At 37.2% G+C, this 16,670-nt stretch overlaps 1 protein-coding gene across 10 annotated transcripts in view; it reads right to left on the bottom strand.

Annotated features, from left to right (window-relative positions):
• The window catches only part of atp2b2 (ATPase plasma membrane Ca2+ transporting 2), a 139,256-nt gene that overhangs the window by 24,210 nt on the left and 98,376 nt on the right, over positions 1 to 16,670 (bottom strand). For 4 of the 10 annotated variants that reach the window (XM_036531096.1, XM_036531097.1, XM_036531098.1 and 1 more), the window contains 8 exons: positions 16,244 to 16,369; positions 14,461 to 14,586; positions 13,455 to 13,487; positions 12,113 to 12,205; positions 3,143 to 3,184; positions 1,988 to 2,152; positions 1,046 to 1,260; positions 660 to 902 (listed from right to left, as the gene is read on the bottom strand). In XM_036531096.1, the coding sequence (XP_036386989.1) occupies positions 660 to 902; positions 1,046 to 1,260; positions 1,988 to 2,152; positions 3,143 to 3,184; positions 12,113 to 12,205; positions 13,455 to 13,487; positions 14,461 to 14,586; positions 16,244 to 16,369 (1,043 nt within the window). The remainder of the gene's footprint in view (positions 1 to 659; positions 903 to 1,045; positions 1,261 to 1,987; positions 2,153 to 3,142; positions 3,185 to 12,112; positions 12,206 to 13,454; positions 13,488 to 14,460; positions 14,587 to 16,243; positions 16,370 to 16,670) is intronic. The other 6 variants (XM_036531101.1, XM_036531104.1, XM_036531103.1 and 3 more) reach the window with 4 other exon arrangements.

Raw genomic sequence — 16,670 nt, forward strand, 5'->3', positions numbered from 1 at the left:
ACCACTGTACTGTGCAGGTGTGCTATACTATACAATTGTTGCAGAAGGCATCACAAAAATCAATGAGTAATGGTTTCTTTCTAACAATGACCCATACTGGAAGCACAGTTCTGCAGTGAAAGGAATTTTCCTGACCACAGTTCCTAATAGTGAGGCTCTGTGCCAGAAAATGCAAGCAGGACAGCTAGCGCTGGACTCCTTTTTCAAAAAAGAAAGATTCCCGAACTTGCCCATGCTCTTAGCAGGCTAATGAATCCTGTCTGGTCCGTCAGCACAGCCCAAGCTGTTGACTTTCCCACTTCAACTCCCTCTCCCACTGCTGCTTTCACTCACTCCAGCTCCCACTGCAAGTTGAACTAACGTTGTGCATGTTGTAACGTTCTTCAAAAAAGCATACTGTAACACTGTATGTTTATCATTACACTTTTTTATCATCAATCAAAACAGTCCTAATATCTAACTCAAAGGTAATAAAGTAAGATGTAAGCGATGCATCTCCATATATACAGCACATATTAAAATAACCCCTTTCAGAACTAAATTGATTAAAGCACTCATTCTTTATGGTGTGTTCCCCAAGCAGAATGGTATTCCTATACACAACATTTTAGGTTGAAATATTAAAATGATATTTTCACATATTATCTTATGATTCTTACCAGTATCTTGGTGGTATAGGCGCTGTTGATAGATATAGCGTTGATCAGGATATCCAGTGTTTTGGGAGGTAGGGAGCTGGGGTCTGGGATCTCTTTATAGTGGACATCTCCTATGTAGGCCTGCACCACGGTCATCCTGTTGGTCGTCAGTGTGCCAGTCTTATCGGAGCAGATAGCGGTGGCATTACCCATAGTTTCACAGGCATCCAGATGGCGCACCAGGTTGTTGTCCTTCATCATTTTCTGTTTTTAGAAAACAATCATTTAGCCATTTTCATTCAATACTCAAAAAAATCTCTGGTGATAATGGAGGATGGGATCCATTTATTAAGGGATACACTTCACACGGACTATGCGTTAAATGGCAAAGTGTGCAGTTGTAGTACCTTCACAGAATAGGCCAGGGAGATGGTGACAGCCAATGGGAGACCCTCAGGAACTGCCACCACCAGGACAGTAACACCAATGATGAAGAATTTAACAAAATACTGGATGTAGACTGGCGTGCACTCAGGCAGCCACTGCCTCTTCTGCAGCACGAAGTTATCGATGGCGAAGTACAGCACCAGGATAATGACCGTGATGGCTGACATCACCAAACCTACAATGCAGCAAGGGTAAGTCAATTCATCTGTGATGTAGCCTTTCTATACAGCAGAACCCAGTGGCTCACAAAACACAGGTTAGGACCTACTTGAGGGTCACAGAATGAATTAATAAAGAACATAAGAATTAGTAAACTGTGCATATGCACAAAATAGCAATCTATATACCGTAAATCACTCAGGATTTACTCACCTTTCAAGAGAAATTATTTGTCTAACCACATTATTCTGGCATACTTCAGTACTGTTGGCACCTGTCTTACTAACCAACAGGATATTAATACCACATCTGGCATACAAATTGTACCTGGCAGGTCATAAAAGTAATAAATCTGTAGATGAAGCATGAAACAAATGCCTCTAGGAACTCCTGGTCTGACATACTGAGCTTCACAATATTGATTTTGGTTTAAAACACAGCAGTGCTGTGAACATATACATTTGAAATAAGTGTTTGGAATAATCTTCTCTATTTGGAATAATCTTTAAAAATTTGAAGTTTTCATCACTGTTTTTCACTGTATTTTAATGTAGAAGGCCAACCCAAGCCAGAAAAATTGATTAAAATTCAGTGTGTGAAGTTGAATATAAACCAATCAAACTACTGATCAACACAGTAATACTGCACAATGCAACTAGATAGATGCTATGACGATTTGAAGCTTTGTTATAAATGTATCCGAAATAGTGATGAAATCTACTTAGCTTGTGGTAAGTAGTTACCTGCTTTGCCGATCTGGACAGCAAGCTTGGTCAGTTTGCCTTGAAGAACAGATTTCTCCTTCTTGGAAACATTCGCTTTTTTCTTCTCCTTTTCATCCATGTCCCCTCCCTCCGCACTCTTCAAAGGCTGCATTTCCATTGCTGCTGCCCCATCTTGTTTCTTCACTGAAAAGATCAGAGCGTACAGATTTTGAAATGGAATGTTTCTACTGAATATTCCTAAAGCATTTCATTAAAACACATTTGTGTAGGGGACTTTTTTTTCATCCAAAGTATCAGCGACATTATACTGTAGGACCTTACTCATAGGCTGCAGAGCATATTGACACAACCAAGTCTATAGCACCAGTGTGACACCTGTGTTTCAAAACCATGACCTTCCTAATTATTAGTCATCAGCTTCAACCAGATGAATAGAGATGAATAGAAAGGGGGCATATTTCCTTTTTTCACAGGCCTGTAATTATTGCCTTTGCTGCTGACCACTGCCCTGATGGCTACACACCCTTACAAATACGATGTCACAGTTCCTCCAGCTTGTCTTCCTAGTTGTTCCTCACTCGGAGACCACAAAACATAATATATGTTTCGTGAATATACACACAAGGAGAAACAGAAATGTAAATGCAGTCACATACTGCAGCTGAGCTATAAAAGAAAAACAATACTAGCAACCAGCTTATACATAGTAATGAATAGTTGTTATATTTGTATAAAATGTACATTTTTAAGAAGTTCCAGACTTGAGATTTATTGAACATCATTATTTAACAGACACAACCACAAAACTGTTTTCAGATTTCCACCTTCACTTACCAGACATCTTTGCTACTCATTAACTACCAATAACAAAATACCTTTATGCAATTGAAACTAAAAATTGATATATGATGCATCACTTCAGACTAAGGTACCTGATGGACATCAAGGAAAAATGTTATTTGCTGTTTGCATCGTTCAATGAGTATAGGAGCAACAACATCAGACAGATAAATAACCAAGAGACCTAGACGCTCTCACAAGGAGCAAGAGACAGTTGGAAAATAAAGTGACAACACTGTAAAACGAGGACATTATGTCTAACGGAGGGATTCAGAACTGATCTGCAGAGGAAACCAGAGGAAGCACAAACCAGGATAAGTGAAAGGAGGTTACCTTTGGTCTGGTTGTTCTCCATATTTCCATCCTGCATTTTACCTATGATTAAGACATACGAGACACAAAACCAAAAATAACAAAAGCAGACGATAAAACATTCATCACAAAGACATTACAGTGAAATCAAATAAAAAGGAAGACAGAAAAATGAATATTTATTTTACATCTCCATGACAGTAACATACATAAAACAAATGCTGCATCATAAATGAGGTTTATATGAGCTTCCTCCTCTGGCGAGGTTCATGGCTGCAGTGGTTTGTGTGAAGTGGTTCATGATATTGAGGCATGTTCTTACACTGCCCTACATGTATGATGCATGCCCAGGGGCAAACAAATCACGACTAATGCATATCCATAGTGAGGTCACATGACAAGTGTGGATGGTGTGACTGCAGATTATGCTGTGTCAAATTAGATAAAACATTGGTTTTATATGGAGAACCTCTATTTAATTACTTAAATTACATGACGTAAAGTCCCTGGATAAAATGATTTGTAAATATCTAAATCACTAGTACATTTAACTGGCAAAATGTTATTCCATGTTGCATATGGAGTTATCCTTGGGGAAACGTTTTTTTCTAAAGTGTAAGGCAACTAACCACACCACATTCAACAATTTTCATGATACACAACACAAACACAAATACCTATATGTGTCCACATGTTCCTTAGAAGGGTGTGTAGACCACAAATGTTCTTTAGAGGAGTGTGTAGACCAGAAAGCTTTAGGAATTAATACAAAGTGAATGTGTTGTGCTTGTTGACCAATATTTTTAAGCAAATTAGAACATGCAGGGTTATAAATAGCATAATAACTGTAATAAGTGCAATGGGACACAATATCAAAAATTCAAATTTTTTGACCACAATTGACAATCATTAGTGGATGGCATCCAAAATAAAGCAGCATGCCATTTCTTGGACTTGGGTCAATACACCAACAAGCCCAAACTGCATCAATAGCAACACAGTTTAAAGCCATAATATGCTGGGGGAGGAGAAAGAATTGGCAGATAATTTCTACAAAGCACACAGCAGCCAGGCCATTAATTGTAATGGCGGCTAGTTCATGACCAAATTTGATTCAATAACGTGAAACTGAATTTCATTTGATGACTGTAAACCTATTATGGTGGCCCTGATAAATTTGAATATCATACTGTTGTGAAAGGGCAAACAATGTCTGTGGTATTGTTTTATTATTCCTATTTATTCATGTAGTTATTTTTTTAGATGCCCAGTTGGGATGAAAATCAGTTTAAGTGGCATACTCACGTTAATGACTAGAAGGAACTCCATTAATCAATTACACAAGAAAAGCCATTCAGATACTTCACAGGATATCAAGACAAAGGAGTCACACATTAAACACAAACAATGAGGAAGAGAGCAACACAGGCACAGAACGACACAAAGCATGCACAACAACACTCAGACCAGGATGCGCATGCTGAGCTACCAGAAAAAAAAATTAAACAGGGTAAAAAATTCAGAACTGCTCTTAAAACGTCAGGTTTTTTCGTTCAAGAGCCCTGGAAGGAAAGTCTACAGAAGCTTCACAAATGGCTCATATTGGCTTTGAAATGTACAGCGAGATTTCCGTTCTCATCAGTTCTTGATATGGGTCATGGTGGATAAAACTGCCAACTACTGCCGTCATTGAAAGGAACTGCTAATAGTGCTCTGGAATACTATTGGAAAGTGTGATGTCACAGTTGCACACACTTCCTGTTTACGGGTACAGCAACAAGGAAATAGGTTCCAATATTCTCCTGGTGATTAATATGGTTCAGTGAAACAAAACAAGTGAGAAGATTTTTTTTTCAGGAAATAAACTGATAAATAATATTACTCTCTTCAAATGGGAAATTTTGCCTATGCGATAAAGGGTTGTACTGTTACATTATGATTTGCCAGCTAGCCAGCCAGTTAACAAACTACTTTGCCAAAATAAAATATAAGGTTTGTTATTTTCACATCAATGCTGAATCTATTTTGGGCAGATTCATTGATCTATATATCATTTGGGTCACTCATCCTATTAACTGAGCGCATCATCTTATATCATCTGATCCAAATTTTATGAAGACACTTGCAGCACAGCAATGATCTAAAAAACAAGCCCATCCAAGAAATGCCTCACTGAAATAATATTCCCTTCCTTCCATCAACTGTAACAAAGAATAATATTTAGAAAATTTTACCTGGCAACGGTATGTAAAGCTACCTAGGTTGTATTGTGCAAACACAGTTTGGATTGATCTTGAAATTATTTTACAGTTTAGTTTTACAGAGAACCACAAATATAATACTTTTGGGAGCAAACAGCATATGTTGATAGATAGCTGATACGTAGCCCTTGGCTGTTCATTATACATAACTATGACTAATCAGCCAACCAAGGAACCCACACACTTTCAGATCATATGCACAAGTCACTACACTATACCCTTCTGAAAATGTTTGAGACAGGGAACATAATACAGGACAAAGTTAAAATATATGATACCACTGAATTACAGTACAGTACAGTTCCCCCAGACTGTATTGAAGAGCCATTGTGAGATAATGGAAGATGGATTTTGTGTGATCTATGCACATGGCTGCGTGCGTATGTCCGGTGCAGTAACACATATTTTTCTGTTGGCTTTAAAGGAGAACTCAGTCTGCATGTAAACAATCCATTCACTTTAAGAAATGGAACAAAGGCCTAGTAGTTTCTCATCTGTCCTAAGGTTTAATTTATTAAAGTGACAAAACTGAAGAGTTGTCCATATGTGTTTTTGCCTATTGTCAGCCTGTGCTTAAGTTTGCAAATCCTTGCAAGTACCTTGCAAATGTAATTTCTATTGGTAAATATCTCTCCGGATGTTATTCAGTTCATAGACATAAATAATAAAAGCTAATAATTCCTTGGTGACAATGTGGTTGTGAAAACTCCAATAGCAACATTTCATGAGAACGTTCTCCTAGAAGTACTCTTCATATACCTACAACATTAAAATATTTCAACAGGGTTTTGTTAGACATGGTACTGTACGATGAGGTACATAGAAAGGTTGTAGTAAATATTACTACTGACTAGGAGTATGTATTGAATGGTAAAGAAAAGCAGGATAGTTGAATATGGATAGAAATTTGTACATGGCATATGTAAGGTATGGCCACAGCTGATAGATCAGACATGCTATAAGTATTAAGAGGAATATTGTGACAATTGTTAGCAGAGAGGCAAGTGACTACCTAGCTAGCAGTTTGTAAGCATATATAAACTTGGATCTTGCTTTTGAAGGATGTTCAATATTGGATCACAACAAATGCAATACATACATGACAATTAATATAAATGCCTAAAAGATACCCATAACGTAAAAATGAGGGGTGCCTGCAAAATTCTCACTAAAACTACCTTTTTGACCACTAGTGACCCCTCCCCTGTCCATACGATTATTTCAAGACGAACTGAAATACTGTAAATAATTTGCTCAGAAAGAAAGCAGTTACCAGTATCCTTAAGAATAAAATATGGAAATAAAGTAATTGTTTTTCAAGGATCGATTCACTATTCCTATAAAGGGAACTATCAAAATATAATAGCACTATACAACCTGAAGCAGAGCTTCTGAAGTTCCCAATTAATTAGCTTGTTAGCTAGCTCATGATTCACATAATAACCATGAAGCCTAGGTAGCTACTTGTAGTATTTAAAGAAAAACATGACTTTATGTGACATTCAACAAATTAAGTTACATTTGTCTGGATAGACAGTCAGGAAGTGAGAACATGACTCTCTGAGATGCATGTTGGCTGTTATGTTTATGAGCTGGCTTTGTGTATTGTAGATCATGGCATGCCTGTACTAAGGCTATCGATCTGGCTAACTGGCTAAAGGCATGCATCCATGTACTGTGTCCCAAACAAGAAAACTGCACTTTAATTATGTAGCCAAATAAGTGCTGACATTTTTAAGGGTATCCCAGATCATCAGTGTATATAAGATAGCGACAATACTGAACTGCTTTCAAGTGTACAAACAAGTGTACACTACCTAAGTTTGCTGCAAAACTCCTGTTAAGCATTTGGGAATATATATGATAGTAACCATAAAAGGAAAGTACAACACAAGAGGAATACTGTATATTGAAGCATTTAGCTGGTCAGATATATCAATGATTAAATTATTAAAAATGACAAATATAAAAAACTACACCCAGTTAGATGGTAGTTAATTCTTGACTATCTAGCTACCATAGGCACAAACACCTCAAACAACATTTGCTACATACAATTTCAACAGTGTTGTATAACAAACATTAAAGGAAGGCTACCTCTGTTAGGCTTAAGCCTACATCACAAACCAGAAATAACCTCAGCAGTCAGAGTGGAGTGTGTATTTGCTGTTGTGTATTTGTAACATTTCTGGGTGGTTGTACATGTTCCTTTACAGCTCAGATATTGCAGTATAGAGAGATGCAACAAGGGGGACAGGTGATGATATGTATGTTATTAGATGCTGGCTGCTGGAGCACTGAAAGGCTTTGTACAATGACTAATGCTGGTACAACTGCCCCAGATAGTAAATGAACCATGGACAGCTGCACACCACCCAACAAGAACAGAAGAGATCGAGATCATTTGTATACCTAGAAAAACTATGCACTGTGCTATATGTGGGTAACACACAGTTAGCACATTAGCTGGCACCCAAGTAAAATGAGTATGGACAAGCTAGCTAATGTGTTGGGCAGCCAGCTGACTCACTTACTATCAAGATCAGTCGATTGTTATGAAAAAACAGTAATGCAATTATCATTTTCAATCAGTCCACTGTTTCCACTTTCCACTGTTTAGTCTTGGTATGTCTGTTTTCTCATTTAGCTCAGGCAGCTAGCTGATAACACAAGCAGGGATCTTAAATGGAGGGGGTGTTCCCTAAGTAGTAAGTTCTGGTTAGTGATCCCTGATAAGGCTCTACACCACTTAATGTTTCACACCCGAAGTGTGAAACTCAGGAAATGATGTCTCCTGTTAGCTCAGTAGCATCATAGTTACATTCAGTGTATGCCATCTTGGCAATGGAATTGCATAACTGCAATGTAATCTTTTGGTTACATAAGATATATCATTTTAAAAAGTTGTAAGCAAACAGAATTTAAAATACTCTGCCTAACAACATATTGTGCATTTTTCTGGTATTTCTCAGTGGGATTGGTCATTGTTGTCATTTTGGGATAAGTGAAATAAAAATATCATTGTGAAGAAAAACCATATACAGGAATTCATACCTATGTGGCATCCACAGCTGATTAGAAGCTTAGGCTGGCTAATTCAGTGTGTCAATCTAATTTCATTTCAGGTACTGAGACTTGTTAGCTCACCAGAGTATTCCATTTGCTGGTTAACATTAACCCTAACCTTCTTTTAGCAAGCTAGTCTATAACATTTTCTTAAACCATACAACAGGGGTATAGCACCTGTTAGAAGTACCATAATGTAGAAAGTGAAACTGTAGCATTCAATCTTTCCTCAAAATTCCTTGAAATGTACTTACATAGGCTTGATAGTTTAGCCAGATATGCACACTGATTTATTCAAGACACTGGTGTGAACAGAATGTGAAAAACCTTCTGCATAAGAATTACAATAGTAAGGCTTTACATTAATTTTGTGTTGCTCATACAGTTGCTTTCTGCACCGGTGTGCACATACATATTTATGGCTGTTTGAAAATGAAAAGTTTTGCGTTTCTCTTTGCTGGTACCAATTTCCTCATTGTTAAACTCGTTATTTGGAAGTGCTTAGGGTATGACGAAGGCACCGTCCTATCACATGCACATATCTTTGGTGGGTGGGACTTCAGTCAAAAAGGTTCTATGGAGCTTTAAGTGGTAAAGTTTGTGGTTGAGTGTAATTCCACACCAGCATGTTTTAATTCACTTGATTTTGACTACATTTGGTCTTTATTAGTGATATATTCTAGTTTATTTTCAGATCATGCATTTTTTCTCTTTGCAAAACAAAATCAGTGGGTAAGATAGTTATAGAATAGTCTACCTTGTAAAAATGTTTACAACGGTAACATCTGCGCAGTAAAAATGTTTACAGAAAAGGTATTATAGGTCTACAGCAGTACACAGTATTACCATGGCAAATGACTAGTACTTTTGAAGTCACTGGTCAATAATGAATCTGTTTCATTTAGCAATAACGTGAAGTTTGATGTGTATATACTGAGCATAAAAATAAAAAAAAATAAAAAAAAATTCTATTTATGCCTGCAAAGGGTACATTTAGGCTCAGTTGGGTATATGCATAAAAACCTCCCGTCACTAATTATCTAAACTGTTACTTGCTGCCCACATAGTAATGTGTGACTTAAACCAATATATCCCCCTGTCTTACGCAGATGGAAGGGAGACTGACATGATGGCACCAGTGCTGAACTTCGTCATCCGTCCAGCAAAAATGAGGAAATGACATGCTAAACACGACACAACACCCGTAGAAATGGCCAGCTAATAACCTTACAGTGAAAGGAGGTTAAAGTAAGAATTTCCTGTTCAAGAGCCACAAGTGCTCCATCATAACATTTACACCATTTCCATGATATATCTTGAGAATGCACAGCAATATGACTATTGTTTACTGAATTTAGTATTGTTTTCATATAGCATTACTTAAACTGAGCAGTCATATATAAAGTCTTCTATGAGTATCATATGTATTATATTTAGATGCTTCAGATAATCAGTTGTTCACTCATTGGACAATACATTCTACCAACCAGAGGCCCGATTTTAATGGTAATATCGTAGTAATGTTGGGAATGCCCTGTTATGCGACAATTGACATGCAATAATATAGCTAAACAGTAGGATATTAAATATCTTCAGGTTTAACTTCACAATACCTTTTTATGCATATACTCAATGTGTTGTATAAAAGTAGTGGGCACCAGCATATTTCAGATGTGATACTGTTCATGTATATTGTAATTTACTGTACATTCATATTTTAATCCATTATTGCTGATCTTGCTAATAATTATTTGGATATATGCATTTATGATGATCCCATGCATAATTTTAATATGGCAGAATCACCATTTTTGTAAAGCAAATTGAAGTAAATAAGTACAAGCAAAAATACAAGCATAATATTCTAACAAGCAATCAAGGAAGCAGTCATTGACCATCCTTCTCCGAGCATTGCACCAGGGTATTGTTGCATCATATGGGCTCACATCTGATATGTCAGCAAATATGTTTTTTTGTAGTTTCTGCCTTAAGGAGCCATATGTTTAATTTAGTGTGAGTTACACACCCACAAGGAACCTTTCATGACAGTTTGGGATTTGTGCCTTTTTTTACAGCATGTCATATTGTTATAGATAGGCTAAAAGCAAGCTGTGACAAATATCATGAAATCACTTCGCTTAGACAACCTCGGCATCTGATAAGTTAGGCAACAGCTGTTTTGCTAGGTTAGTCCATCATACAGTATATGCAGAAATGAAATCAAAACCTCTGTGACTGGTTTAATTGAGCCATACATTTTCATCCTGCATCACTAAATGTGTCATAGTTATTCCCAAGACAATACACTGGCAAAAGACAGAGTCTTTCATTAATTTTTGTTTCCTTCATTTTCTCTCCATTCATTTTTAGAAACAGGACCTATGCACAGTCCACCGGCAGACTGACAGACTTACTGAACAACATGTTCAGTGGAAAGTTATAATTGTAAATAAACACAATTTTGCATTAAAACAATGTCTTGTTCATTGTAGAACTGACACCATGAGGAGTCAAGTAAAAAATGTCTGTACTAATGGCATAACATTTGTACAATGTTTGTACCTTTTGTAATTTATTGATTCCCTTATTTTGTGTGGGTCATTTATTTAAATACCTACAGTATGCTAAAATTGTAGCCTTAGTTATGCAGTCACGATCATTTGCATTTGTACAACATTTCGGTAAATTTGATATTGGTTGTGTTCCACAACCTTTGCTAACTCAGTTATAATATACTGAGGCAAAACAAAAGGCAGACACATTACAGCATAAATGTAAACAAGTTTGCATGAAAAGTAGAAAACACAGTATGCCAACATGCTACTAAAATAATCTAACTGGTTAAGAAAGTAAGCATGCTGAAGGAATTGCCACAATATTTGGTATACATTTACGCTAAGTGTGTTAAAGCATTGGAAGGAGAAGGATCCTTTGATTCCAAACATTAGTGTAAGTGAGAATCTAGCTTGTGTTATAATTTGACCTTTGACCTCACAATCCACAAAGCCCATCTTGGAAAAATAATACTGATACTTAGTAGACACTTAATATATTTATTATATGGCTACATGTACCTCCTTGCACCACTGTAGTTTTGAAGTCTGTAGAGACCCTTTAAATATATTCCAAGCACTACAATGTATCAAATGCTTCAAGCTCTAAAAGACAGTGGGAAGTGAAAAGTACCCTATTCAGGGAAAATACTGATAAGGTGAAAAGGTCAGAAAATAGAAAAGTATCCTGGGAGCAATTTTAAGATTCTATTCTTAGAAGGAACAGTGCACAACAGACTCACATCTTCTTTAGATCTCAGTCACGAAACACAGTCATGTGCTTATGTGATCTGTGGAATACCGTCAACCACCCCCTTGCCTGTCCAATCCCAAACAAATGTGTTTGGACATCTTTGTTCCTGTTACTAAGATACGGAGTGGATCCATTCAACGTTTTTAAAAAAAGTTTTACTTATTGTGGCATTCCTGGTAGGTTATTCATACGCATCATGGAAAAAAAGGGGAGAAAAGGGAGGAAAAATAAAGGACTGTTTCACAACTATAGGTGACATGCATTCAGAGGAGTGTACAGTCAGCAAAGAAGGAAAATCAAGACAGCTGGAGAGGAAGAAACCCTTTAGGTAAGGACAAGGGAGGTCTTCTCAACGTACCATTGACTAGGCTGGCATTACCAGGGGCATTTGCGCCTGCAGCACCATCGGTAGCTATAGTTGAGATGGGGTGGGAGGAGGGATGGGAGCAGTCTAGCAAGTAATAATGGATAAAAAGGACAACAAATAGTGAACAAAAATAGCATGGTTAAGAAAATCAAGAGCCTCATTACCATGATTAGTATTGTTGTATACACTAATTTCAAATGAAATGACTGGGAGAAGAATGCTATTAACAGGCATAACATTCACAATGCAACATAAAACAGGTTACACATAATATGGAGAAAGAAAAAATTAAACAGTACGCAATGATCAATGGCACAAGAAGCGAGGATTGACCAGCTTCCCCTATACTAAACCTGAAACCCACAGGACAACAATAAGAATAATAATTATCCGTGGACCTATTTCTCTGGATACATGTCATATATTGTGCTACGAGGAAGATGACAAACAAGGTGGAAGAGATTAAAAACATATTTTACAATATGTATGACAGCTTTCACCATTTGTAGCAGTGGTACAAAATTGTCAGGAAAAATTGATAGGATTCTTACTGAAATTACTGATATTATTATATGTGATTATGTTACTTTGCATATAGCTCTGAACCATGTCAGGATTTGACTTCTATCAAAACATTTGCTATTGCTGAATAAATAACTCATCTTGCTCATCTTTTGCAATCGGACAGATCACACCATGCTCACAACGTTTATAATGCCAATCGCCTACATAGTGAAGCCACCACCACTGCTTGATTCAAAATGGCAGACTTCAACCCAGATCACATACACTAACACCTAACTTTCACCGTTCTCGGTATAAGTCCTGTATTGCAGTAAGGATGACCTGCCACTTCACAGGCAGGAAAGTCTCGAACAGAACATTAATACCACAGTAAAAGACAAACACTAAATTACTAATGTGTACAGCCTGGTGCATAATCATAATGGCACATTCTATGTAATCATAAAAATCACAAAGTCAAAACAAAATTTGGCACAGAAAATTGGCTTTAGTGCAAGGAGCACTGATTTGATCTTTAAGGATCTGACAACAGGATTTGGTCAACCCAACAATCAGCTAAGCCTATGCAGGAACATGGATGAGATGCATTTTTCCCCATACTTAAAAAGACATGACAGAAAATCTCCTCTTTTTAAGTGAAGAATCGCCGTGACTGAAGCTGGATCAGGGATGGGGGGAAGGCTGGAATTACAGAGAGGGTTTAGTTGGGTAATTGGGCGAGGGGGGGGGGAGGGGGATTGAACTGTGACTGTGCTGATAGACACTCCTGGGGTACAGTGAGGTCAGGTGACACAGGATCATACTCTACCTGTTGGCTGTTGGCCATCCTCCACTGCCTCACCTGCATGGTGATTTTCAGAATAATAAGACAATAAGCAGGTGTAGCTACACACTAGCTGAGAATACACTGCTGGCCTAATGTATGTGCCTGTAATATTATTATTACAGAGCTGTATACTGTTTCAAGGATGTTGCTCCTAGGAGCTTTGGTAAAAACAGCTGTAAAGTTGTAAAAAATGACAAAGAGCATACCATCACACCAGTAACTTCTTGACACAGATGTTCAGTGGCAACTGAAGTTTGTACTGGTGAGTTACAGTTATATCCACAATGCAGCTATTTCTCTTAGTGCTACCATACCTCCTGTAAAGATCTTGGGGGAATTATCATTTATATATAGGTGCTTCAAATATACATACAGGTGCTTCATTACTAACAGGATTTCACCTTTACCTCAGGGTATCTACATGTATTCTTTAGATTAATGACAATCACACATGACTCAAAATAAAAATTCTACAACTCATTTGGAATCTATACCACAGCTTTGACCACTCATATATTCTCAAAAAACAGTGAGTACATTTCTACAATCAATATGCATACTAAATGCATGTAATGCACCCTCCTAATGACACTTGATCATTAAAGACAGTTTCATATCATATCAACAAGTTTCATATCATCAACCCTCCTCATAAATGTCAGTGCTTCAAATGTCATACGAACCCACAACAGTTTACACATCTGTTTCCTAGTTGAACACCTAAAAGGAAATGTTTGTTGTTGTTCATGTTCACCTGAAATTTTATGCATTATGCAATCCACATATACATTATATTGCATAAAGGAAGGATCTATGGTATTCCTGTGCTGATCTATATACACTAAACTCAACAGTGTGTACTTAAAGCTTCTTTACTGCTACTGAAACAGCAGGTGGAGTGAGGATCCACCACGAGTGATTCACATCTCTCTGCTGCAGCTGGATAGAAAATTGGGGATTTGCCCAGACCAGCCACTGACAGACATACCTTTCTTCTCCTTCTTCTCCTCCTCCTCTCCACCAGCACCCAGCAGTGTGAAGATGATCCCAGTCTGAGAGTTGACTCCTACTGCAGTGACCAACATTCGTCCAGAGCCTTCCATCACGTGAGTACCTAAGATATGGGGTGGTCATATCAGGTTAGTGGTGAGAGAACCAGAGAGGGACACCAAACGAAAAACTCAGATCTTGTATGGTTAGCTGCATTTTTATCCTCCATTTACCTCTTTCCTGAATCATACATTTTACAAGTACTAATGTTACACTGGCAAACAAAAGCCCTGGTCAAACTATATAGTAAAGTAAATTTTATGTCTGTCAGGTATGGAGTCCTTTATAGTATACACTTGTTTTTTATACTCCCTAAGTTCAACATTACAAATGCAATCTTACAGAGACTCCCTTAACTCAAGATGTGAATCTTTATTAATTTGATTTTTGTTCCCAAAAATAATGTTTTTATCCTGGTGTTAATGAAGACTCACTGCAAATAGGTCTAAATGTACTGCCTTGGTCAAGCAATAAAATTAAGAACATCGATTAATTAGCCATGGCTTTATGAAATGTGTTTTGCTCTAATTTACAAAAATTGATTAGAAAGAATAAAAACTTTATTTTTAAATGAATTAACCATCATTTCTCTACTGTTTCAAGTTACTGAATAATAAATTCAGCATCAGTTATTTCTATAAATGGAAGATTTGGCCTACCATTTGCTTGCACATCATGCTTGAGTAAATTAACTGGAGGCCCTTGGTGGTCTGCTGTCCACTTTACTAAATGCAATTATTAAAATAAGTCATAAATGATAATAGCAACAAATATTTTATTCCGGTGATGCAAAAGGTCAGACTGCATATGCATTGATTTAGAACACTACGATTTTTCAGATATTGGTTTTATTCTCCTTCCATTCAGATAATTCAGTGGTTAAACACAGTAATCAAGCAGCAACAATACGTCTGGGATCCTAATAGTAGCAGAACCAGAAGCATTTTCTGGTTGTTAACATGTCAGGGTTTTTAATGAAAAAATATACATTTATATCAACTGGGCTCCTATAACAAAGACATACAGGACTGAGTATATGTTTGCCTGAAATTTAATGAAACACATACACAGGCTTTGTTTTCTTAGCTGTTGCACGTCCCACTTTCCCTATACAATCCCAGAAAGCCTAGAATTGTAGCCTTAAATGATGTTCAGCTGTCAGTCAAACACATTACAGTATCCGGCTGAACATGTTAAATAGAGCAAACTATTAATGAAAGCAAACTCAAACAACAGAGGAGAAAAAAAGCATAATCTCACATTTCCAGGAAGAGTATTTTGCACAAATAGTACTGTCAAAATTACGTAACTACAGTATCTATCTTTCTCAAGACTTGCTGAAACTGGAGACTGACCTCGAAAGAAGCCATTATAGAAAAAAATCATAACCACACATCAATTTTATGTGTTTCTTCTCTTCATTGAAATTCAAATTATAATTAAGATCCCTTTTCTTCCATTTAGAAAATGTCAGGCTGTTGTGAGCTGAATAATTGATTCGGTACACAAGGCGGCTGCGTAGTTCACAGAAAATAGGGGTGAGGCCTGACTAATTCATCAATGTCTTTGAATTGTCAATTTGATAAAACTACACAACAAATAGGAACCTTAGTACCGTGGTACGCTCTACTGCTATTTACTGTTCAACTCGCCTGGAAGAAAAATAAGGTCACCCTGCTAATATGTGCCACCAGTTGATGAACACTGAAATCTACACTGACCGGAGAGAAGCATGGGGTCTTTGTCTGCTGCTTTGCGTACATGGTCTGATTCCCCAGTTAAGGAACTTTCATCAATCTTCAGATCGTTCCCTTGTATCAAGACCCCATCAGCTGGAAGTAGGTCACCTTAAAAAAAAAATAAGAAAAAAGATCAAAATTACAGCGCTGCTTAAATTATGGGCAGAAATGCTGAACAGACCACAGAAAAAATGAAACTGTATGCGGAGTGAAGTAATATAACACCCAATGTGTTAGTCAATCACACATGCTTTGTTATCTGCTCATCTTTCAATTGTAGATTTAATTGAATGCCTCGCTTCAGGTGTCTTTTAATGGACTCGTAAGCCATCTAGCTGGCCCTCATTTAATGCATGCTGCTACCGTGAGTTTTCTGTGATCGTTTGCATCAGGACGCAGGCTTGCATCT

The sequence above is a fragment of the Megalops cyprinoides genome, chromosome 6, assembly GCF_013368585.1.
Source record: "Megalops cyprinoides isolate fMegCyp1 chromosome 6, fMegCyp1.pri, whole genome shotgun sequence".
Taxonomy (NCBI): domain Eukaryota; kingdom Metazoa; phylum Chordata; class Actinopteri; order Elopiformes; family Megalopidae; genus Megalops; species Megalops cyprinoides.